Below are 27,212 nucleotides of genomic sequence, written 5' to 3'. Positions count from 1 at the left end.
CCATTAATAATCTCATGACCTCTTAGATTTATTGTGTGACATGTGGGCCAGGCTCCCAGATCTGAACCACTGGACTAAACCGCATTGCACTGTTGTTTAGGTTCACCTCAACCAACCACACAGTATAAAAGTACACTTCTGCTTGCACATTAATGCATCGGTATTAACAATCTAATAATGTCAGACACAAAACTTGAGTCAGATTTTAAATGTCAAACTTCTAGTTGTGATGGAGTAATTTTACATTCATGTATTAGTGCTTTTTTGAGGACTAAATACTACATCGACCACTGTTACCCACAATTTCTGTTATGATACTGCACTGTGTAACATGAAAATGGCAACAACACTGTAATGAAGTCCAACAAGGCAAGAAACACAAGTAGTTAGATGATCAGATATGTTGTAAACAAGCCGCTTTAGACTTCACTCGCCTAAACCCCTTTCTTTTCAGACAAAACCAACATGAGCACATGTTGGCTATTTAAAAAGCTATCTGATCGCCTAGCCGCTTATTTTTCTTGCCCTTTTGTAACTGGAACAACTAACTCGGTGAGTGCAATGTTACAATAACCAATGTTACAATGACCTAGGATTGTCAGACCAACAAAAATAACATCAAAGTTGAAATAACCCAGAGTTATACTAAAAAGAGTCAGCATGGATTCTAGCAAATGCTTTATTTTTGAGCGTGCTGTTATGGTATGCAATGCCCAGAGTAAATGAAGGCGCTGCTCCCAGCTGCAAATCATTTAAAAGAAAATCACAGATTGTGGAAGGTTGTGAGACAGCTTGAGGAGGATCTTAGAAAACAAGAAAAAGGAATTAAATTAAAACTGAATCTTAAATCTCTGTGTGAAGTTTAATTAGCAACAGCAACACAGTTGTAGTGATTGATGTCTGTCTCTGCATGATGCATCATTTCATCTTAAAGTACTTTGATTTCATGTTTACCAATTGCAAAAAGCAGTATACCATGGCTATTAGTACACGGTGCGCTCTGTATGCAATTAATATTATGGAACCATGATGCATGTGAGACCAAGCAGACTAGAGTAGACACCTTTTTACCTGTTTTTAAGATGTTTGGGTATTATTTTTAATCTGTGCTCAGTTTTGATTTTTCCCTCCATTTCACACATTTTCTAGCCAGCTAGGGGAAAAAAAGACTATTAAAGCGCTATCTGCACTTTCTGTTTTTATTTCAAAGCTGCTCCAGTCACACACTGTCACAGACTACAAAGTGTCTGCTATTAAATCCCTTTATGTTTTAAGCTTTTTTTCCCTCACTATAGATGTATAGATATGTGCAGGGGGACATAAGTGGATAAGTAGAGAGAAATGTTTCTTTTGACAGCAGTAAAAACTAATCAGACTTAGGGATCAAACACTTCGGCTCTGAGGTTGATGCAACAAGTGCAAGGCGGACGCAAGCCTATTGGTATGCAGCCTGCCAGCCATGCTATACAGCCAGTCACACTCCACAAGGATCAAATATTCACACTGCCGTGCATCCATCTGGAACGCATGTTCTTACCATAAGACATCTGTCCTCTGGTAAAAAGGAATAGAAACCCAGGAATCCATTCCATATCCTGTGCTCATGCATTTATATATGTATGTATATACACATATATAACAGTCGACTAAACCCTCACTGAGAAGTGTCTTTTTATTTATTAGTAGTTAGTCATAGGGAAAAAAAAAAACATGTCAAACTTCATGAGGGAGCTGCACCTTGCCGTTCAGCCCTGAGCATTTTTGCAACACAGATGTTTTCTCTTGTAACACTATAGTCATCAGGGCAGTCATGTTGCTAACTGTGCTGTAGCTGCCATTAGCTGGTTAGCTCAGTTGGCGGTCCTGTTAGACTGGGGCGCATCCTCTGAGACCAGTGGAGGCCGGTTTGACAGCCAAGAATAATAACAGCACACAGGTGCTGCACAAGACTATGGTTCTGGAAGGAATGTAATTAGAAAAATGACACACCCAGAAGTTGCATAACGGCTATATTCCACCAGGTGTGGCTGAGTCCTGCCACATCAGCCGGAGCTGATCGAATGCTTGTGATTCCACCAACAGTGCCTCAGTGTGCACCAGAAGCACAAAGCAAATCGAATGGGCAGAAATGTAGACACAGAAAAAGCAGGATCTGGTTAATTTTTCAAAATGAAAGACCACTTGGGGATTCATGATCATAAAGACAGACAGAAGATAAACTATTTAATCATGTAGTCTGCTTATCCATGTTAGAAGCACAAAGAGCAAAGAAAGAGGGCATAATCAACAAAATCTGAGCAACTAAACACAATCAGGTAGGCAAAACGCTCTGCTGCTGAAATGCTTCTGAAACGCTGCTGGTGGAGCTTGCAGCCGTGCGGAGGATGGTAAGTGACATCATGACTTTCCCCCTTCAAAAGCTGCTTCAAAAGCTCAAAACATTCGCTGCTGCGGCTATGATGCCCGTATGTTTTCATACCACTGTGTAGCTGCACAACAGTTCAACAGGTCTTATTCGCTCTGTCTCTTCCTGGCTTCACTAAGCAGCCTCACACACAACTTAACTACAACAAACCAATGACAAACATTTATAAATGGTTGTTATTAGTATCTATCTATCTATCTATCTATCTATCTATCTATCTATCTATCTATCTATCTATCTATCTAATATGCATTGAGAGATTGACATTGATATAGGTAAAGATATATATATATATATATAGACAAAGACATATCTCTTTAATATTTATACTCAAGGTTAAACTTTAAATGTGAGTCATTCTTCCAGACTGCAGATACACATCTGGTAAGATGTTTATACCCAGCCGAGTGAAACCAACACAAAAGACTTTGCAGACACAAATCAGACGCGGAGAACTGGCTCAGCTCCAGCGCACCTTGCATCAGTGTCTCATTGCTGTAGATGACGCACCAACTACCCCCCCCCCCCCCCCCACCCCCCCACCCCCCCCCCAACCCTCACCTTTAAATGTCTCATGTAACGACTCTTTGATAGGATCCTCATGGCAGCACTATCACCTCAGTCACGCGTGCTGCAAAGCGCCTTGGTAAATATTGAATCGTCAAGTAAATATTGAATCCATGATTGACTGAACAACTCAATCTGAAGACTGAGCTGCTATGAGGAGCAGACGCTCGTAAGGCAGCTGATAGGATTACTAAATAGTGCTCGTCTCCATCACCCACTCTCCTTGGGCCCCCCCCCCCCCCCAGGCTGCTGGCAGGGTCATTATTCTAATCTGAATTAAACAATTCAGTGCAGGAGGGATGTTTGGGGGAAAAAAACCTTAAAGAGGCAGATGGCAAGGACCTGAGGCCAAATTTGCTGAACTTCTCTAAACTAACCAGTTTAGGGGTGAATTATTTAAAATAATACCCTCTTTTCTAGCAATTTCGAAAGTTTTCCTGAAAGCAATTCTGCTTGCATTTAAAAGGCAAGAGTGCTCCTCAAAGTAGAACCCATTTTCGAGGGGCAGAGCGGAGTTTAAATGGAGATTAGAGTACTTTTTGTACATACAAACTGTTTCCTACAGGCACTCTGCGGCCATGCTCTGAATCACAATCTCAGACAGTGATTGTCACTCCAACATCTCACTGCAATATGAGTGCAAAAATTTTCAACCCCTCCTTCCATCTGTGCCCTCACCTCTCAATTCATTCCTATTCCGAGCACTCCTGTCACATTGTGCACCATCTTTCTCCGGTCACAGAAATATTATCAGGTCACTGTGGCAGTGACATGCACCCTGCCATGGCTTTTCAAGTGAAAATGAAATGAACAGGATTTTTTTTTTTCAAAGGGCAGATAATGTTATAATCCTCTATAATTTCCTATTCAATATGAAAAAGAATCATTTCTTGTACTTGTATGAGATGACACCCACGTCTCAGTCTTTCTCTGCTTTCTAAGAATGACTCCACGCTGTTCTTATGAATTTAGTTGATAAGCAGTTTTGTGTTTTTTTGGGGGGTAAACATCTGATACACAGACACTGCCATACATCAATGCCAACATGAAACACAACGTGTTTAAATGTTCTTATTCAAACCTGCTCCCTCAGGTTTACTGTAGATTTTGATGTTGTACCAACTGAGGTATCCAGAATCAACTTTTGATGGATTTCAAGGTGTTTGCCCCAGAAACCCACTTTTCTTTTCTTTTTTTTAACAAGAATATTTTGTTGGCTGAATTTATCCATCTTGACTCCACCATTTCTACTACAGTAAAAGCATTTCACAGTGTATTGCTTCACTAACTGGGGGCTCTTTTTCCTGACACTGGGTGCGAGCCAGAGTTTCACAGGGACTTCAGATACTGCAATTGTTTCTGTGTGTGTGTGTGTGTGTGTGAGTGAGTGTGTGCATGTGTGCGTGATCACTAGACCTAAAGCTTGTCCAGAGCTAATCTTGAATACTACTGAGCCAGTAAGACCTTTTTCTTTTTGTGCACATTCATGACAGCATGCTGAAGGACGTCTGTGATTCAGAATGTTTGAAAAACCCTTTTTTATGACTTTTATGCCTTTATGATTCTATGGCCACATGTTTTCAGGCCATCCCATTCTTCTGAACCCAATATCTCAAGAACAACTTGATTGAATTTCTTCAGACTTGATACAAATTTCCACTTGGACTCAAGGATGAAGTGAATAAATTTTGGTGGTCATGGTGACCTCACTCAACACATTTATGGCAATAACTCAGTATTTCGTATTCTAGTTATTCACTGTGTCATCATAATGTTTAGCTCTCTACCTGTCCTCTGTAATTCTCTGTAAAAAATAGTCTTACATACATAATATGTGTCTGGACAGACATGGATGTAAACTGTAACTTAACTGGTTGGTGAACAACTTTGAGGCAGTAATTCTCTGAATCTTGTTTTAGCACAGAACAATGTATGTGAGGATCGTGTTAATGTTGGAAAAACTTTACAAATCTCCACTGGTTGAATCTGACAGTGATCTGTGATGGCTTTGCAGTAGGTGCTTCACCACCTGTTGCCTGGCAAGGATCTGTAATCTACTGAGTGCACTCCTCTAGTTTATATCTGTATCTGTTCAAACAACAAAATGATCTGTATCTGTATTTGGACAGAAGACCAGCAGTGGACATGATTTATACCAGAAGTCACATGTTTTATTTTCTCATCTAATGTTCATTGGCAAAGCAGTTATTGTGACTTTGAGCGGATAGTTTACCCTTATGCCTATTTAGGGTCAGGGGTTTTTTTGTTAATCGACAAAACACTGCTGGAGTTTCACAGGAAACCAGTGTTGCAGAATCTCCCAAACAATGGAAGTGAATTGTGACCAGTTTTCAAATTTAAAAAACAACTGGACAAAAAATTATAAAATGTCTCCATACTGCTTGTCTGGCATAATCCAAGTCTCCTAAAGTCCTGACATGCCATTTGCACAACATCACAACACACACACAGTTAAGATGGTGTGCATGTGAATGTGGCTCCAAGCTTAGGGTCTACAGTGAAGATTCAGGCTTCAGCTTTGGCATGTTGCAGCCTTTTTTTAGCTATGCCGAGGAATAACGAGCAACTTTGAACAGAAGAAATATCTGTTTCCATCACAGAATTTGTGCATTCCTGAATAACATATCCAGATTTGTTTGCATCTCTAATGCGAGCACAAACATGCGGTGCCAAACACAGGTGGGCGTGACCAGCTAATTCTCGCAATTTTGTTTCATGGTGTGATATGGAAAAGGGATCGGGGCAAGATGAGTACATAATCAGTTGGCGGAGTCGTTCATTGGCAGGTGGAGGCAAGGCAGGTTTCAGTTATGGCCAATCACATCAGCTCCTCATTGGGATTACAAGTGGCAGACATTTTCCTAATGAGGCCAGTAGAAAACTGCTCTTCTCCAGAAAGAGCAGAGTCTCAAAGCAGCGGCACAGTACGCGCGCCTCGAATATGAATAGACAGCATCCCTAATAGGCAGATTATGTCTTCTTTTCATGTGGCACAATACAAGCTGTCTCTATTTGTACTGTTCTGTGCTTATATTTTTTGTATGCTCAAATGATTAAATATATTGTATTCAGTTAGAGCACACAATCAAGCCACAGTTGCAAATACTGAAATAAAAACAATAGTCTGTTTAAGCCACTTACACGATTATATAACTTGGGAGCTCCCCGTAATAATAATAACCATATTATCATTATAATTACCCAAACTGTTTGGCCTGTACATAATTACGAGCTGCACATCTCCTCAATCAGATGGAACGTATGTGCTGTATCATTTCCTACTGCTGTATGATGGTTACAGGTAAGGCCTCATACATCCTGCATGCAGCCGAATTCAGAATTATCCATTAATCTAACCCATTACAGATTCTGCCTGCATTGCACTTAAATTGTGGTCCCATTTGCATTTGATTTGGGGATTCTGGAGAGGATTGTGTGCGTATATCCACCAACGCGAGCCATGAAATTTTCTCTGTCTGGTCTGAGGCGAAAACAGAGATGCAATTTCATGCCAAAAGAGTAATAAAATTGAGCAGCACCGCCTGACCTGCCTGCTCCCAACAAAAAGTGGAGACCAAGTGCATTTGAGTACTCATATAAAACTTCTCCAAAAAGGCACAGACCGTATGTTATGAGGGGCCATACAAGCCATACTTCAGTTTGACCCTCTCACATACATACATTCTCCTTTCACAACATTGCATGACAGTTTCCACTTCAGCTTCAGTGGTTAAGGGGAGAGTTGAGGTAAGCTTACATTGATAAGTGACCGATCCTCAGTTTTTTGCACCACCTAATGTTGTGAAAGCGTGTTAGACATTTTACGTAAAGCCTTGATGCTGTCTGAAACCCATTTTCAAATTTGTGAAATGTGATCTAGAGTTGTCTAGATGTGAAAGTGAAATCTATTTTTGCATTTAAAAAATAGAATACAGGATTCACAAATCTGACATTGTTTTGTAAAGGGTCTCTGATTTCTCTGGGATGATCTTGTGAAGTCTAAATATATATATATATATATATATATATATTTTATGAGGACAGGTTCCATTGCGAACTAGATGTTGAAAAAAACAGTGTAATGTCCCTTTTTTGCATTTTCACAAATAGAATAAAGCTTTCACAAATTTGAAAATAGGTTTCAGACAGCGTTAAGACTTCACCTATAATATCTAACATGTTTTCACAACAATGAAAAGTACAAAACATGGAGGATTGGTTGCCTAGCAATCTTAAGTTTCCCTTAAATTTCCAGTACATGGCAGAAGTTAACCTTCAGGACTTTCTGTCAGAAAGTGTTTAGGAAATCAGATGGTATTGGATAAAGAGTGACAAGTTCCCCAGTAGGAGCAGCTTGTGGTGGATAAATGTGTTAAATATAAGACCCCCCACCCAGGAGACTGGGGTTTGACTCCCATGTGAAGTTTGTTACTGACTTATTTTTAGACTTGTCAATTATGAACAGTTTAAATTAGTTTCAGTTTTCTGTTAGTGTTTGGTAGGTTTAGGCAACAAAATTACTGTGTTAGGTTTAGGTTAAAGTAGACCATCAACCTGACAGAAAGCCCTGAAGGTTAACTTGTACCATGTACTGGATACCAAAGAAGAAGAGACAAAGTAGATGCATATGAGTATCAAGTATCTACATATGTAAAAGTGATAATATATGTATGTGAGAGGGCCAGAATAAATCATGGTTTATACAGTCCCTTGTATTATAATGTATCATTTGCATGTTTGAATAAATTTACAGCGCATATTTTGTTGGTTTAACACCATAAATCGACATCAAACCCGTTTACAAAAATGTTATGTGAGACTGGAGACTGTTTAAAGGGAGCTAAAGCATGTGGCCTACATATAAAGAAACTATAGCAGTACAAATGTCCTTCACTTTGTGCCGCTTTTAGCTTGTAACCGCACAACCCTTTAGAAACTATATCTAGGTGTTACAATCTGAAAAGGGCACCCGGGTGTCCCCAGAGGCTTGTATTCTGACTCGCGCTACACGGACACAAAGCTCCATTGAAACTATGCAGGGGAGCATATTTTGCTTCCCTCCTTTTTGCACCTGCCGGCCAGGTTGCCAGGCTTCCAACATTAGTAGATGTTTGCAGAGTGGCTTTGACTTTGCGACGGTGCACAAGCCTAAAGAGGAACACAGCAAGGATCAAAGAGGCCTCTTATTAACACATCATATGGACGTGCATCAGTGATTTGTTTATTCATTAGACCTAGAACAGGTTAATCTCTGTTTTGACTTAATTATATTTCAGTATATTAGGTGCTATAATTTGGCAATCGCTTGAGGCAAAAGATGTTGCTTGTTTTGAATACAATATCAGTTCAACTCAATAAAATTAAAGTGTCAAGACTACCTCATAAAACTGAACTGAAGAGTACTGAAAGGAAACCCGGTCTGAATGTCGGCCCTTTTAATGTCACAGATGAATTCTCACCTTGCGTGTACAACTTAACCTTGACTAAAGCCATACTGCTGATGTTGATGAAAATGCACTTCCTGCTATTATTAGGTATCTGTACGTGCTTGTGATGACTCGCCATGGAGTTTAGCAGTGTGGGAAAAGAGGACATCATTTCTAAGAGTAGCCCAGTGATTCATTTGTTGTTTTAAAAATCAGGACTTGTGTTTGTTTGCCGCATTAAAGCCCCTGAACTTCAAATCAAAGCATTTTTCTTTATCTTTAAAGATCCTCTCCACTCAAAAATGCGTTTTTCTTATGTGTATGTGACCTAAACTGTCTGACCTTGACTATATTGACTCGTATCTGAGCAAAGTTTGTCACTGGAGAGGTGTTTTCACACTACTTACTCCCTACTGAACAGGGAGATGTCTGCAACTTCCCTAAAATCTGAGATTCAAAGTTATAAAATTCAAAAGCCAATCTCTGAGAAAGCTGAAACCTCCAGTGCAGAGCAGACTTATTATTATGGAGAGCAAAAGTTGGCATTAGCTGTGTCAGCCACTGCCAGTTACAAACTAACAAACAACACTTACCATTCTGATATATCTGCTAAAAATGACAATTTTGGTGCACATCATATTCCTTATTTGAGTCTGGGTCTGACTGAGACTCAAACATATCACATATTTCTTTTAAAGCTAATGCTAGCCATCTTCAGTCAACCTAGCGCCAGCATACTAGAATTTCTCAATGAGGGACCACAAATATGTGTATTTTTTTACTTTTATGTGGAAAAACATGTGAAACAAAATAATCTTTACATACTTAAAATATGTCTGCAGGGGAATTTTATATATTCATGACTAAATAAGCCACACTGATGTTAAAAAAAACATCTTCAGGTACTACTTATTTATGATTTAAGAGTCAGCAACGTAGCTAATGTGCTTTATCAGGACTGTGTGGGTCTGGTTTGATCAGATTTGACTGACAGTAACTTCTCCTTCAAGTGTTCCTGAGTCCTTATTGGTGCATAGAAGTATGTGACGTCACCTTGTTCAAGCTAGGCCCTGCCCACTTCAAACTGATGGGAAGAACATCAAGACTAAAAGAAATGCAGAAATCTGTCATATGAAATAACCAAAAGTGTTTTAACTTGGGCAGAAAATATTGTGTTCGTGCAGGATCCCATCACTCAGAGTAAGACACCTATTCAGAAAATTCATTTTCAGGGCCTTTAAAGTTTTTGAAACTGATTGTGTAAAAGGGTATTTTCATGTGAAGCTATCAAAATAAAAAAAAAAAACAAAAAACAAAAAAAACAATTGAATAATTCAGAACTTTTCATCTTATTTTATGTCGGACTGGTGAGATGTTTATTTTGTGACACATAAAAGCACTCTTTGATGAGAAAAATCATGCAAATTAGGAGCAGTGACATCATCATGGAGACTGCTGCATTTGCTGTGACCAAAGCGTGGTGATAAGCGGCATGAATTTAAAAAAAATCAGCAACTTTGGATTACAGTGATCAAAATTCAGGAATTCTATTCATCAGCTTAAGGAAGCTCTGGGAAGATGTTCTGACATTCGATGCAGTGTTGAGACTTCATCTTTAGCTGTAAATAAACTCTCCGTCATCCAACTTTGTATCATGAAAATCATGTATTGAACCTACTGTACTGAACCAGCTGAAATCAAGCAGGTTTTCTTAACATAAAAGAACCATTTAACTGTTCATTTTGATGAAGGCTAAAAGGCTGTGCAGGAAATGGAAACACATTGCGAATGGAGCCCTAGCAAGCAGTAATGTTATGGCAGTACAGTGTTGTATAATGACTGTGTGGCTGCTGCTGTCAAAACCTCAAACACATGAAGACATCTATGGCTCCATTAACATGCTCACAGTATTTCAAATATTAGTTCATGTCCCACTTTAAGTGGTTTTCATAATAAGATGTTTATATTACAGTTTGTTTAATAGAGGTTTTAAAATTTCCAACACTGAGTCCATTACTGGTTTAATTTAGCTGCCAATAATTGATATTCTGTGTTTTTCACATTCTTCTCAGTGTAAAAGATGATTTTGTGCAGGCTTTACCGACTACCAATTCAAAGCTGTTGAATAAAATACCTTCAGACAATTCATCCCTCTGAGATAGAAATAATAAAACACACTGTCTAGCTGTGGTCAAGGGGGACATCCATCATTTCGGAGGCTGACAGCAGTGACTGGCTGGTGCTTTATTCTGATTAAACAGCAAACCAATAAAACGCTACAGCCTTAGTTCGTACACAGAATGCTGCTTCAATAACCCTCTCAATCAAAGTAAGTTCTTATCCCAGCTATTAAGATTATTTTTTATCATTTTTGCTCTCGTTACTCAGTCACAATGGAGGCAGGACATGAAAAATGAGATACAGAAATGTGACTGACGTGTAACAAAGATTCCAGTCAGACTTTGGTCGGTCGGTCAATTGAGCTACCAGGAAACCTCCACAAATCCTGGGTTGTTATTATTTTACCTCATGTTCAGCTCTGCACAAAGGTTACCATAGTCCTACTATAATAACAGTGCCTCCCTGTTGTCTTCTGTTCTAAAGATTAAATATAATCATCTTTCTATCATAAAAAAAATGTAACTATTCACTGCTGTCTGGATGGCAGATGGCACTGTGATAGCAATTTATTCATGTTATAACTGTGGGAAAGATGCAACAAATTGGGTTTCTGTGGAATACTGAGCAAGCCGGATCACGGCAGAAAGTTCAGATGATCATATTACAGGACAGCTTTGAGCAGCTTTCCCTGTAGATAAAATGTGTTAATGTACAATAATTCATTTTAGTGGGTACGAGAGCGCAGGAAGTAGAAAAATGGACGAAGCTAAAAAGTGTTCTCTACAATGGAGCACCAAAGTGTTCAGTATTAAATGAATAAATAAGACATACTGGAATGAAATCATATCAAACTTTCATAAGAATAACTAAATTATAATATATTAAAACCAGTATTTTTTTCTGATGTTTTTAAAACTCAATTCATTATTATGAAATTGCATTTCCTCACTTATTTTCACATTAACAGAGTTCATTTTTATTTCAGTCTGCCCTTTTTTAAAAATTCTCTTTTTTATTTCATGATGGCATTTTTCTCACCGAAAATTTTAATGTTATAATGTCACTTTACATAACAGTGTCACATTTGCAAGCTAACCAGCTACCAGCAAGCTAGCTTAATCCATTTGACTACAACAATTTGGCCGTATCCAAAAATCACTCCTGTTGTGTGTCGTTCTCTGGGAACATCTTAGAAACATAACGCTGCAGAGGAAACACTGAATTAACCAGCTAGCTGCTGCTGCTAACACAGACTCTTCACTTTATTGCCGTAGAACAGATCATAGCTCACAATTAAAACCTAAATCTAAATCTAATGCTAGTTAGCTGGCTAGTTAGACAGCATGTGCAGAGAGAAGGAGAGGTTAATTATTGCACTGTAATTGTGCCCTGTGTTGATTACAGCAGCCCCTATAATTGGTTGTTTCAGAATCAATTTAGCATTTTGTTGCTTAAGCTAACAAGAGCTAAGCTAATATCACCAGGCACATTTCCACTTTAGCAGTAAATATACAATTAAAATACCGAATGTTATTATCTATGAAATAAAAAAGGGAGACAATTCCAGTTTCAGGTATTCTGACTATGATGAGTGTTGTGGTATAATAAACTATGGTGCAGGCCTATAAAATAAAGTTTTTGTTCTCTTTCTTTATTTCACTCTTTTTATTCCCTTAATTTTTCCTTCTTACTCTGTTCTCCTTCCTCTTCAATCTTCAATAATAAAGTGCACTATTATATTAGTATTAGATAAAATACTTTGGTTGACTGATTCTCATAGCTTGTCTCATTTTTGTATTTTATCTTCGAAATTATAAACTGTCCAGCTCAGTAATCATATCTATGAATTTCCTCCTCTGTCTCCTTCACTCTTCCTCCTCTCCTTCCTCTCCACTCTGCCTGGCTTCAAAACATATCTGTAGTGATGCTGTGGACTCATTTGACACTAAGAAGCTTCTGGCTGAGTTTTACACAGTTTTTCAGTTATGACGCTGCAGCAGCTAAAACAAGCACAACACGATTGAGACATCAGCCGGTAGGCTCTGCTGCTCGCCGTAACAGTTCTGGCCATGTAAAATATAATTTCCCTTTGTTAAAGTTTTTACTGCACAGTTAAAAACGCGGACATTTCCGGGGACAGCTCCAGCTGGGGTGGCTAATTTCTGGGAACAGCTGGTGCATTGTGTTAAGATGGTAACCCTAGAAACTCTTGCACATGTGCACTTGATTCATCACAGGCTTGAGGAAGTCAGATGGAAGCCACAGTCCTTGTCGGAAGGAGGTCATGGTGGTTGAGTAGGTCAATTAAAAGACTTTCATCCAGAAGAGTGGAGTGTGAAACCAAAAGTCGTCCCCCAATTTGTTTTCAACCCTGTCACGCCATTCCATTTACCACCTATAGAAATACTGGATCAGTCCATGTGATATTAGAATTGAGGAAGTGACATTACAACAAATCTTTTAACTAACATGCTGCAAAGAAAGGCAAGAGCCAGTATCTTTTCTCACCTATATTTCATTGTTTTATTGTCAGACTATGTGACGACAGTAAACAACTGTTCGGGACAAATTAAACATTAATGCTGTAAAATATTACATTTTTGATATCTGAATGTCATGTGGTGCTATTATCTTGGCTAAATATGGCATTATGGCTACTCCTTGCCAAAAACTTCAACCCTGTCACATCAGTTTGGGTGGAAATAATAAGTCAACATTGACTCAGGTGTGTCGCAGACTGCAGCTTTCTGACAGAAAAATCTGAAGGAAAACTTCTCCAGTGTGCGAGTTGCTTCAGAAAATTAAGAAAAAGTAAATGTAAAAAGTAAATGTTGTGAGAGTTTCTCAAATCTAGGGTTACCATGCAGACACGATTTGGTTGGCAAGCCAGCTGGGAGAATGGGAGCACATGCTGATTGGCCAAAAGGTGGAGGAGTTGGCACTGAAGAGAATGCAACTGTAATGAAAACTTTTAACTAGACTTTTTGAAATAATAATAGAATAAAATAAAAGTAATTATCATTTAATAATAAAGAGCTACATTTTTACAATAATGAATTTAGTTTTAAATTAATGTTTTAATTTTTAAATTCTTTCAGAATTTCTTGTTTTAATATATATATATATTACTATTTATATGATTAGTTCTTTCAATATTTCCCACTTATTTAGGTCAATTTAATGTTGAACACTTTGAAAGTCCATTCTCTCCTCTTGATTGGCCCTCAATAAACATAAACCCACCCACCCACTGCCCACCCTTCTTCCAATACCTATATTTGCCATCTCAGGCACAGTGGCGCTGTAGGGGCCTTCGTCAAAGACAGGCGGGTTGTCATTGATGTCCTGCACCCGAATTATGAACTGTGACGAGGGCTCCAGGGCCCGGTCCGTCTGCCTGTCGGTGGCCGTGGCTATGAGACGGTACTCGTCCTTCTCCTCACGGTCCAGCGGCTTGGTGACATGGATGTTGCCCGTCTTCTCGTCTATCACAAAGACCGAGCCCGCCCCCTCGCCTCGCAGGACATACTTAGTTCGTCCATCATTCCTGTCCATGTCGGTGTGGAGCTACGTAGGAGAGGATGGAAAGAAGGGGGGGGGCATGAAAAGAAGAGAAAATGAAAGCAAGGACGATAAATGAAATAGAGGGACACAGACACAGGAAGGGTGTGAGAGTAAAGGACAGACAGGAACATAAAGGGTGGGAAAAAAAAGACAAGAGTAAACACCAGTTAAAAATTAAGTTTGTTTTTTCGAGACAGGCAGTGAAGACAAAACAAGCAGATTATCCTCTGCATGCCTCCAGGATATAATGAATTTAAACAGAGGCAGACAAAAGCAATACGCACAATACCTCCCTCTTGCACACATACACACTTTCCTCCCATTGTACCCTCTCATCTCTCTATTCCTGCAGTATGAGCAGTTATGAACCAGGATCTCCTTAATCTCAATGATATCCAGAACACATACTCTCCTGCTCACTCTTAAAGCCTCTTTTCACTTCCCAGCAGCTGTGGACGCTAAAAGCTTACTAGTCTGTGCACATGCAGGGCCCTGGCTATTTAATGAAAGCACCAAATCAAAGGAATAATGAACAGTAGGCCAATCAATTATTCCCTAACTAATAGGTGTGTATGAAGGAGAGTGGAGGGGTGCATGGCAGTGGGACATGCTGTATCGATCACGGCCCTGTGTTGAGCTTTATTGGATCAGCGCCTGGTGGGATGGCAGAGCAGCAGAGCGGCCAGCGTCCTCTCATGCAGAGAGAGGTAATATCAGGGAAGGCTCCACACTGTCCTCCGTCCCCAACGAAAGAGAGACACGCCAGCGGGATGCGCCCAGCACATCAAGATTCAATCTCATTACCCTGCACCTACGTGGATTGAATAGCAAGTCTGATGGAGAAAAAAAAAGGGTGCTAAATTAGCCCCCGCTCGCAAGAAAGTGTGACATTGTGACTTTCGATGGGGAGAGGAGCGGAGAGCCGGCTGGGGAGGGGATGGGACGGGGGTTTAGCTCAGGGAGGCATTGTTGCGTGGCAACAGCTAAGCACATTTGCGAAATGAAATGAGAATGGATACTGTGAATCGAAATGTTCATTTACTTTGAGCATCGCCATTTTTCAAGGGGGGAAATAGCATGGATACGCCAGCTTTCCGGGGGGTAAACGATAAGTACGGATGTTGACAAGGTTGTTTATGGCTAAGAAAGCAATCATAAGTTCAGACCAGCTGAAAGTTGAGAGCTGAAACTGTGTGAACAATTTGGCACGACGTCAAAAGTTAAACAACACTTCACCTTCAAAAGATCCCTTTATTTAAATGACGATGCAAATTGGAAAATCTGAAAGCACTCTAGCCAACATAGAGAGTGTTGTGTGAGAGCTGGATGCACTTAGGAACCTAGAAATAGACCTATTTTTGTTCTAAAGTCTGTTCTTTATATCCATTCAGCCTGTAATGTAAATGAAAGAGGTTATCTTTCATCAGCTATGCCTCAACGAGCTTTAGCATGTTCATGCTAGCTCTGTTTCTTAAGTTTTGTGACCATGACTAATGTGGCCATGTGTGAAAGTGGTATATTTTTCTGTAAATATCAAACACACATTACATTACATTACATTTTACAAGCTGCATGTCTGTTTGCTCTCCATCACCCGAGTGATTTTTCCTCCTTAAGTCAGTTCACTTTTCACAGTTAGCTTAAACATTTTGTTATCTACCATTCATTTTGTATATAGCATTTTTGAACATTGTGATTATGACCCCAGTGTTGTAGATAATTTTAGCTATCTAGCATCGTCATCCTTCATTCAAACTTGACAGAAACAAAATAAAGCTCATCAACAACACCTTGGCTTGTCCTGGACTCACCACAAGGTAGGGCACAGAGAGGCAAAGCACAGTGCTACAAACACTACATCCTGCACCACTACATCACAAATCTTACAGCCCGACCTGACTATTCACATTTTGCCATGCCATGCTAGCAAGATTGTGGTCTGTTTTTAATGTTGTGTTACAAGAAACACTTTTCTTTGGTCATGTCTTGAAAGGAGCCCTTGATTTGCGACACTCTCATGAGATTTATGTACGGTATTCCTTCATTGCAATGTTGCATAAACGTTCAAATGATCACTTTTGCAAGATCTTCCGTGGATCCCAGGTTCCCTTCAAGACTTGACTATCAGTTTCTCCCTCCTCTGCTTGTGTCACTTCCACACATCTCTGGTCTCCTGTGTCTGCGTCATCACATACAGCTGTTATCTCATTGGTTGTGTTCTAAAAGGTCAGCAGCAAACAAGGTCAAAGTTCAAATAACTTGAACTCTGAGCACAGCAGTCAGCAGCAGACGTGAGCGGTACGCCACACTGAGTGTAGCGGTGCTGCACCACCGCTCTCTACATAGAAATCAACAGGACAGCCAGCGCAAAGCATGTTTACCACTGATCATGTGTGGGGCCCATTAGACACTGAGGTGGTTATCATAATGCGCAAAAATACTACATAGAATGGTAAATATTATTTACAGAATGTACCAAGCCAACTGTGAAAATTCAGCAGCTAACTTAAGGATGAAAAATCACTATGTTTAAAGGTGAAGAAAGTAAAGAAATATGCAGTAATAACATGGATATATGTCATACATTGTGCAAGTAGAGAGTCAAGTCTTAAGTCTTGGGTCAAAAAAGGATCAAAACATCCACAAAAACATTTCAAACCACTTCTTCTAAACCATGCCTCCGCTGTCCATCCATAAGCTCTGTGTTACATTTAAAGCATTTGTATTTAATCTAAAATAGAGCTAAATTCTAACTTGGGTCAAGACCTTCACATATACCCACTCCTCTAGGTTGGCTGTTTGTCTGAATATGGAAATGAAGTGTTACAAGCTGACAATTCAGTCTGATATCAGGCAAGATAAAAACACTACTCTTATGCCAATCCTCATGCAAAACTCTACCCGGCTCCTGAGCTGGTATGTGCGTGCACTCAGTGTTCTCATTTTCCACTGGTCAGACTGTAGAGCCTGAGCTTTGTCAGTGTATTTAACCTTTTTGGTGAGACATACTGAGCATACAGACATAGTGTCAGAGGATTGAATTATAATTCAGAGGTGCTTTGAAACTTTTCTTTTGACATTTTGATAATTTTTCCAGCGTAAAGATTCTCACAAGACAGATTCTGAGCAGCGAATCATTTTAACGTGTCATCACATAACGTCTCATGGCAACAGCAGCATCTTAGTTTATTTTTGCGCTTTTTTCCCACTTTCAATGGCTGTCAGTTCAAACACTCTGTAGACTATAGACTCTTTTCCACAGCAGGCATTTTGACGTGTCAAAGTAGGCAAAACGCAGATGTTCCTGATAACACTAATGATGGCTCGTCTGTGCGCCTCAGTGTGTCATGACAGCGTGAGAGTGGGCCAGCATCAGGACCCTGACACTGACGCCGCTAAATGGAATTCAACTATCATTAATCACATTTTTTTGTGCCTGTGCTTTTAGTATTTTGTTAAAATAAAAGGCCAATCCAGGCCGTAACATGACCATCCTACCCAGCTCTTCCCCCCTTCCCCAGCCATGTGACGAGCACCTCTCTGCACACCTGCACATCAGTCCCATTAATCGGCCACTCCCTCTATGAATGAGAGCAGCCATGCATCACATCCCACAACCACACCCCCACCTTTGGGTGAAAACAAGCACTGTAAAAGCTAGTTAATGATGTTACTGAGTAAATGACGTGTGCCGAATGTGTCTGTAGATCAAAGTGAATCAGGAAAGAGTCTTCGTGAAGGTAGAACTAAAGTTTTTATTGTGAAAAAATATGACCAGACCATAAAACATCTGTTTTTAGGATGGAGTTTGGTCGAACAGCACCAAACAGCCAAATAATGTGTCTTAACAATATAAAAAGTGACAGATGTCTGAAACACGTTACCTGAAGACTCAGTAAGGTGGTTGTATGTGTCAGGTTCATCCCTTCTGATGGAGGCAGACTGAAAGGCACCCTGTTTCTTTCTTTCTTTTTTTTTACATAACAACCCTGATCATCGATCAGCAAAGACATGATATAATTGCTCAGCTGACTGACCAGAGGATTCAGGCTCCAATAGCTAAACAGCAATATGGTTTTCTTATTTTCTGCACTTAAACTAGCAAAGAGTAGAAGTATTCGTATTGACTGCCAGTTAAAGTGGTTGTTTTCACCCAAAAAGGGGTGGGGCCATGACGCAGGAGCAAAGTACCCGGATGATTGCTGCCATCTACCGTCCTCAGTATTATCAATGTAGCTTTTGTTACTGCATTTGAGACATTTGTTCCTGCCTGCTTTTTTTTTGTTTGTCTATTGTTTATTTTGGTGACTCGCTGGTGCTACATCATCGTGTGGTGTCATTTTGATTTTAACCGTTTTAACTGGATGTTGTGTAACAATGTGACAAGATGAAAACAACATGAGAAGACATAACAAGATGAAATGATGTAACATGACGAAAAGGACATAACAAGATGTAACCAGACAAAAATGACATAACAAGACGAAAACAACGTAATACGACGTAAAGAGATGAAATGACGAAATATGACGAAAAGGACATAACAAGCTGCAACAAGAAAAAAAACAATGCAATAAGATGAAAACAATGTAACAAGACGTACTCAAGATGAAACAAGGCAAAAACAACGTAAAAGGTTAACACGACATAAGACGTAACCAAGATGAAACAAAATGAAAAAAGCGTAAAAGACGAAAACACAAGCCAAAAACAAAGTAACAAGACAAAACAAGATAAAAACAATGGAACGAAACACAACAAGGTGAAAACGATGTAACCAGACAAAACAACATAACAAGACAAAAATGTTGTAACAAAATGAAAAAGCAGAAATGTCCTTCAGATGGCTACTTTTTAATTTTATACTTTGGGAACTTTTTCACTTTAACTTGAGCAAAGAAGTTGAATCAGTGATTCTAATATTACCATGAGTCTTTTTTCATAAGTATTTTAAAATTCTTCTTGAGTAAAGAATGTGTGTACTTTTGTCACCCTCTGCCTATTCCATATGTTCTGGATATGAACTAGTATTAAAGTGAACCTCACTTTTGTTGGAGTTCACGCAACTCTACCGTGCCCAAGGCACCCACACGGATCTCAGAATCAATCTTCAATTAGGTTTCACTACCCAGCTCCAATATGTGTTACTGCACCGTCTACTGTATAGTTAAAGTCAAGTAAACAAATGACCTCCCCATGCACCTCCTACAGGCAGCCCTGGTACAAAATACAAACCTGGCAGAAGCAGTGTTGCAACCATTCAGGAAAACTGGCGTATGCCTCAGTTTCACTTTATTTCAAAATGACAGAAAAAGAAATGGTGTGCAATCAGTACTGGGCGAGCAAAACAGAGTGGGCTCGACCGCCTGAAAGTACCAGTGAGGCAGAAAAATAAAATATAAAAACACATACACACACCTTCCCCATCACTTTCCTGAGAAGAATCCAGGCTGGCCTGCTACCAGCTTTTTGATCACTTTCTGTCACTTCTGTTTCTGTATCACATTGTACAGTTCAGCAGTATAAACTGTGTCTGTCTGAGGTCCAACTATTTCAGTCCAGGCACTTTACTCAAGAGAGTGTGTCAACCTCACACAAGCTGCAACATACACAAACTCAGCTGATTTAATGTCCTCAATGTGCTCTGAATGAGAAGGAAGAAGTCTTGAGGAATTGAATAAAGGGAGAAAAAATGACTGAACCTCACAGATTTCAGCATGACTCATAAAAGTCTCCTTGATAATAAAAAAAGTTCCAAGTGGTGGTTCAAAGGTGTTTCTTAACCATACCCTGTACCATTTTTTGCTTCCAAAAATATCATTTAAATCAACATCACCATATTAATATAATTGTATACAAGCCAACATAAATTGGCACTGATATGTATAAATGCTGGCATTGATTAACATAGATAAAACAAAATTATTTAAATATCACTTAAAATAGTACTTTTATCTTGCTTTCAAAGCATTTGTGCCAAATTGGCACAAATCAACATGAATGTTGGCAATGATGCAAATAAACATTTGAACATTTTAGCTTTTAAGTGAAAGTTGGTTTTTCATTATAAAGACATGGCAAGAAACCAAACCCACTATCTCATTCCAACCCACTTATACATCCCCAATTCCAAAAAAGTTGGGACACTAAAACATAAATAAAAACAGAGTGCAATCATTTTCAAGTTATTTTGACCTGTATTTAATTGAATAAATTACAAAGACAAGATACTTAATGTTAAAACCGACAAACTTGATCTTTTTTTTCTAAATATACCTGCAACATGTTTCAAAAATGTTAGGGCAGGGGCAATAAAAGACTGTGAAAGTTCTTGAATGCTCAACAAATACCTGTTTGGATCATTTCACAGCTAAACAGGTTCATTGTTACCTGGTGATAGTATCATGACTGGGTATTAAAGAGGCATCCTTGAAATGCTCAGTCATTTACAGGCATGGATGGAGTGAGGTTCACCACTTTGTTGATAGTCTAACAGTTAAACAATGTCCCTCAACACAAAAGTGCAAGAAATGTATGGATTTCACCATCTACAATCCATTATATCATTAAAAGATTGAGAGAATCCAGAGGAATCTCTGCATGTAAGGGGACAAGGCCAAAAACCAACACTGAATATCTGTGACCTTAAAAACCTAGATAATTGTATAAAAGATACTACATGGGTTCAGGAACACTGTTGTCAGTAAACACAGTTTGCCACTGCTTCTACAAATGCAAGTTAAGACTCTACCATGCAAAGCAAAAGCCATATATCAACAACATCCAGAGACACCGCTGACTTCTCTGGGCCCGAGCTCATCTGAGATGAACTGACACAAAGTGGAAGAGAAGTGCTGTGATCTGACGAGTCAACATGTTAGACTGTTTTCAGAAATCTTGTATGTCATGTCCTCCAGGCAAAAGACGAAAAGGAACAGATTGTTACCAAAAAGGACCACTTCAAAAGCCAGCGTCTGTGATGTTATGGGGTTGTGTTTAATGCCCATGGCACATCTGTGAAGGCACCATTAATGCTGAAAGGTGCATACAGGTTTTGGAGCAACATGTGCTGCCATCCAGATCACGTCTTATTTCAGCAAGACAATGCCAAGACACATTATTCACATTATTCACATGTCACACCAGCATGGTTTTAAGATTTTAGATACTACACTGACCTCTCTGCAGTCCAGACCTGTACCCCATTGAAAATGTGTGGTGCTTTATTAAGCATAACCAATACTCCAGACTGTCTTGATCAAGCCTTTTCTAACATTCCACACTACAAAATAAGTAATAAAAGTACGTATGATTCGTGCTGATATCGTATCGGATCGATATCGGTATCGGCCAATACTCAAAGCTGCAAAATCGGTATCATATTGGAAGTGAAAAAGTTGTATCGGGACATCCCTAGCTCCTGTCCCAGCTATTTTGGAACGTGTTACATGCATCACATTCATATGATATGTTAAAAATGACATATTTATGAGACTAGAACAGCTGAAAGAGTTTCTGTTGTGGGGTCATGTCATAAAATGTCTGAGCTATCTTCTTCAGTCCATCACCAGTACACCTGTGCAGGTTCACTGGTTTTGTTACTTTAATAAGATGAGTATTGTCACGGTGACGGTCGATACAAGTGCCTTGAAAAGTGTTTTACATTCTGACTTACACTGAGTTCATGCCCGCTCTCATCCTCCATCTTCTGTGGAGGCCAACTGGGGCCAATTGGCCAAAACACCCGGCTGGTCAGGACCACCATGGGAGCCCGGTTCCTCACTCTCCTTAACGAAGAGCCATTAACAATCAAAGTCTTAACGGCCCTGCAGCTTAACGAGGGGACTTAACGAGCTTCTTAATGAAGCCCCGGCCATCATTACCACAGTGAGTGGTGGCACCGCTGATTGAAAGCACTGCTCAGAGTCATTCTGGAGCAAGAGAGCCCCGCCTAAGGAAACCAAATCCATTTAAGGCTGACCTCTCACCCTTATCTGTTCCTCCAAGATTAATAGGAAAGTATAATAAGGAAAACGCACTTAACCAGATATAATGGCCAGGGATATTTTATGGCTACAGAGGTGGCACAGCTTTGGAATATCTTTCAGCCACCTGTCAGTGTGCAAAAATATCCAAACAATATTCTAACACAACCGGCTATCACCATATTTCACATCCGCTTAACTTGAATAATATGACATCTCATAACTCCCGCGTTTCATATCCCCCTGATATACCATCAAATATATCAGGAGCCAAACAATATGAAGCCACTGGCCACAAAAGCCAAATTTACTGATGTGTCACCTCTGCTTGGAGAGTGATTTCAGCTTGATAAGCTGCCATTTCCATTTTCCCTGGCGCCAGTTGTGTATGCAACACCCAGCCTCCCCAGACTCCTAAATCTCTTCAATTACTTATATTATCATAAGGTAATATGCTTATACTCATATACTCAATTTCACATTTTTGCAATAACCATAAATCATGAAGCGAGGAGGAAAAGTACTCTGCCAACCTCTAAATCACTTAAATAACTAATATCCCATATACACAATTTCACATTTCTGCTGCACAATAAATCATAAAAACACCAGGAAAATGTGTTTTTTTCCACAGCTGTGCATTAGCCTAATGAATGTGGATGTTTTCCCCCCACAAATCCAGCATTTGTTTGTTTGTGTGTGTGGCTGATGCTGTGCCTGTGCGAGGCTGAAAAGGAGGTGAGGTTACAGTAGCAGGAAAAATCACAAACTGTAAAAAATCGGCTGCCAGCTCACGTGAAACGTCAATAGGCGTACAGCGGCGCCGCTGAGCCCTGCGATTGGCAGCAAGGTTCAATTCCCCCGAACACATCGGGGAGAGCCTGCAAGGGCGCCCAGGCAGGTGTGAGAATATCCCCCAATCTCCTCTGCGGAGAAGTTATTCATCTTCCGTGTGGCGACTTCAAAAGCACCAGAGGCCTACAGGACAAACGCAGAGCCCCACTGGTCAGTCAAATTCCACAGCAAGGCTGGGTGGAGGCATCGCCGCGGGCTGGGCCTGAGCCAGCTCTTTCATATCAGGCAGGGAGTGTCAAGCAGGGCAGAGGGGAGAGGGTCAGCCAATCGATTTGGAGCAGGCCCACCAATTCAGAGAGATGTCTGAAGAAACGCGCCGATCTGGGAGAAACGGCAGCAAAATTAATTTGGGACAGGGCCCGTATGAGTTCAGAGAGCCCGTTTGAAATGAAACCGTGCCTTGTGGCCGGCCGGCGTACCTGCCACTGAGATATCATTAGTTTTGCTTGAGGGTATGTGCAAGTGTTTGTGTGTGTGCATTTGTGTGCATATGTCTTAAACTACAAGTTTCTTTCCAGGTGTGTGTGTGTGTGTGTGTGTGTGTGTGTGTGTGTATGTGTGTGTGTTGGCCACACTAACTTTAAAGAAAGAGGTGTAATGACTCTCAGTCTCCTTCTGCCCTGGCTGAACCTCCACTTGGCACAGTTGTTGCACAGAGTGGACAAGCAGCCAAGGCGTGACTAAGAATATGTGTGTGTGTGTGTGTGTGTGTGTGTGTGCCTGTGTACTCTGTGTGTGCCTGTGTGTGCCTGTGTGTGCTTGTGTGTGCTTGTGAGTGCCAGCAGCGCCTGACCTGGAGAGAGAAGAAACAGTTGAGAGCAGGCCAGGAAGTGTGGGGCGGTTAATAGAGCACAGCACAAAGCTGAGGCCAACATCTACACGGCGACTAATAATTAAAGTCAACAACTCTCTGGGCTGACTGTGATCAGATCTGGCTTCATCAGATGTCTTCCGCTCCCATCTGGACCAGCAGTGGATCCCCATCTGGGCATCAGAAGAGCACAATACAACACACACCAACACCTGCACAAACCAGTGTGTGGACACAGGCACAGTCAGCTCGTGTGATGCCTCTCAAATTCAAGGGTGGGACTAACTGCATCAGTGAAATTTAACAGGTTAGGGTTAGGGTGTTGGAAAAGGAGGCTCAGACTTTTGTTTCACTTTTTTTAAAAAAAAAAAGACTAGACTCAAAACAGAAGGCACTTTATTTTACAGGTCCAAATTGATGAATACGGGGAATAAGACATGTTCTGGACAGAACTACATTATTTAGTACTGATTTGGGAGAAAATAGGAATTGCTATGAAAGCAGTTTAATTTAAAGTTTAATTTAAACCTCTAAGTAAACGTGCATTCATGACTTGATTATTTCTTATTGGATATGCTTAAATTGTGTACCGAATCAACACAGCAATTTTATACAAATTATGTGGCTGTTTTCAGGAAATGCCCTGGAGATTACAAAGTCATGACATAAAGCACTATCAAATTAGCCTTTTCTACAATTCTGAAAAGTTGTTTTTATACCAAGAGCGACTAAATTCATGGTTATTACCACTGACACTGAATAAGCAAACAAGGTACAGCCAGTGGGTCTGTCGCTGCAGAGGAGCTTCAACAGCATATTGAGCTTCACCCACAGTGTGTTAATGAATAAATATTGAGATGATATTGAATGATGTTTGATGATGTAGCCTGATATGTATCAGATCAAATTTCTCATAACCAGGTATTGTTGGATACACAAGGGAGCTCAGATGTGGTCTAATAATTTGCATATCATCCTCAATATGGTATGTTACTATCTGTATTAAAGGGATAGTTCACCAAAAATGAAAATTCAGTCATTATTTTCTTACCTTCATGCTGATTGAAGGTCAGGTTAATTTTTTTAGTCCACAAAACACTGCTGGTGTTTCACAGGAAAAGAGCATAAAGAATCTCCCAAAGAATTTAAGTGAATGGTGACCATTTTTTACATAGAAAAAAACAACAGAAATAAAAATAAATAAATAAATAAAATGCTTCCATGATGCTGTTGACTTGAAAGAAATCATATGCACCATGTTTTTAAACTAAACCCAACCTTCAATCAGCAGGAGGGTAATTAAATAATGACTAAACTTTCCAAAACACCCTTACTTCCCAAGGTGAGGGAATGGTGAAGGACATGTGTGGAGGATATGTGAAAACCTTTCCCAAAATCTTCCAAGGATGGACCTGACCTTTTTTCAAAATAAGAGCTCCATAGAGTATCTGTATCTTAACACAAAACTCCGGATGAGGTGTTTTTTTGTTTTTGTTTTCAAAATAAAAGTCCTATAGCGTAACTTTATCTTAATGAGGAATGAGGGACTGTCAAATCCACAGAGAGTTTATCTTAAGTGGGAAGTCAGGATGAGGCGTTGTTTTTTGTTTGTTTTTTTCAAAATAAAAGCCCCCAATGATCGCCCTTATTCTTAATATTTAACTTAGAACTTGTAATATTATTATGGGGAATACATCAAGCAACAGGAACACTAAGAAATGTCCTTGTTTTGATCTTCTTGTCATAGTTTTGGTCATAATTTCTGTCTGTTACAATATTGTATCCACCAATGTCATTGCTGGCTTCTGGGAACACAGTGAAACTACTTTAAAAAATTATGCAAAAAACACAAGCAGTCCAACAACCATTATTCAAACTTATTTGAAAGGGGAAACAAGGCACACAGTAAAGGTTATTACCAAATTTGTCCATCACAGACATCCATCACAACTTACAGTGTCAGATTCTACGTCAACCCACTGTACTTGCTGCGCATTTGCAATTCTACCTCCAGGTGGATTACATAATTTATATACTTTTGTCTTGTTTACATTTTCCTAGCTCATCTGGCCACTTGTTTCTTGCCTTCAAGTGTGGATACTTTGGTGAGTGCACTGTTCATAATGGATAGAAATGATGCCAAAGTTTTGAAAAATAAAGAGACAGTTCACCCTGAAATCAAAAGTACATATTTTACCTCTGGGCTGTAGTGCTATATATGCATCTGTACTGTTCTGGCGTGAGTTATCAGATGTCAAGATGTCTGCCTTCTCTCCAATATAATGGAACTACATGTCATTAGTCCTGTGGTGCTAAAAGGGCCAAAAAAAAATACATTTGAAGAAGTAAACACAGATGTCTCTTTCCAGAAATCATGACCCTGTTGCTCAAAATAATCCACAGAACGTGTTGTGAGCAGTTTTGTGTTGAAACTGCTTTCTTTATGCAGAATAATTCTGTTTTATTTTAAATCTCGATTATTGGGAAGAGACACTGGCTTTGAATTTTTCTTGTTTTCTTTTTTGAGCACCACAAGCCAAGTGCCATTTAGTCCCATTACAGTGAAAAGAAAGCAGACATCTCCAAGGCCAATATGTCCAAACTCTGCAATTCTGACCAAAAAACAATCTAGATGGATAAACAGCACTACAGGCCACAGAAAATATGTATTTATGATTTTAGGGTGAACGGTCCCTTTAACTTTTACTTCACTACAACTCCAGTGATGTGAAAATATTCCCTACAAGGCTAAAACAAACCATATATAACCACATGAAACATAACTGCAACCATAAAACATATGCAAATAGAGTTTCTTACAGGTGTGACACACACATATGTCCACATGCCTGCACATTAGCATGTTCTCCTTTGACCACTCAGCTCTGCTCTGCAATCAGTGCATATGCGCCTAATGAAAACACCTTCCATTTATGCACAGGCGCTCAAACATAAACCCCCCACAGAAAGAGAAGCAGAAAGCGGCGAGCCTCTGAGGAGCACTTGTGACTTCAGAAGACAGACCTTTGTACTGTGACAAGTTTTAAATTCCGTCTGAACTTTCAATCAAACCCGTTCTCGCAGCGAGTGTGTCTGTGTGCGGAAAGGGGGGGGGATTCCCTTTTGTTCTGCACTCATAGTAAAATGTCAGACAGTATTGAAAACGGTCTCGTCTCGCTCCCCGTCTGTTTGACTTACAGCGAGACACGGCTTAAAATACGTCACGGGGAGCAGGAGTTAATTGTTTAGCATCGATCCACAATTGATTCAGCATTGAAGTTTGGTTGGCGTCGATTGCCTCTTTAATTCAGTTGTGGTGTGGACATGCTGCCCTGTTCTCGTTTGATCTAATTCAGTCTGTCTCTGGAGGGCACGCTGTGTGGCCTCGACACACACCCCCCACCACACAAACACACACCAAGCCTGTGAAATCTCTC

At 39.9% G+C, this 27,212-nt stretch overlaps 1 protein-coding gene across 1 annotated transcript in view; it reads right to left on the bottom strand.

Annotated features, from left to right (window-relative positions):
• The window catches only part of cdh24b (cadherin 24, type 2b), a 241,435-nt gene that overhangs the window by 111,915 nt on the left and 102,308 nt on the right, over positions 1-27,212 (bottom strand). Inside the window, exon 3 of the mRNA XM_084731957.1 lies at positions 13,833-14,127. Within this exon, the coding sequence (XP_084588083.1) occupies positions 13,833-14,127 (295 nt within the window). The remainder of the gene's footprint in view (positions 1-13,832; positions 14,128-27,212) is intronic.

This window comes from Lutjanus erythropterus, chromosome 12 (genome assembly GCF_056507025.1).
Source record: "Lutjanus erythropterus isolate fLutEry1 chromosome 12, fLutEry1.hap2, whole genome shotgun sequence".
In the NCBI taxonomy this organism is placed as follows: Eukaryota; Metazoa; Chordata; class Actinopteri; order Lutjaniformes; family Lutjanidae; genus Lutjanus; species Lutjanus erythropterus.
Note: the sequence above shows the minus strand (reverse complement) of the source record. Positions and strands in the feature narration are given on the sequence as shown.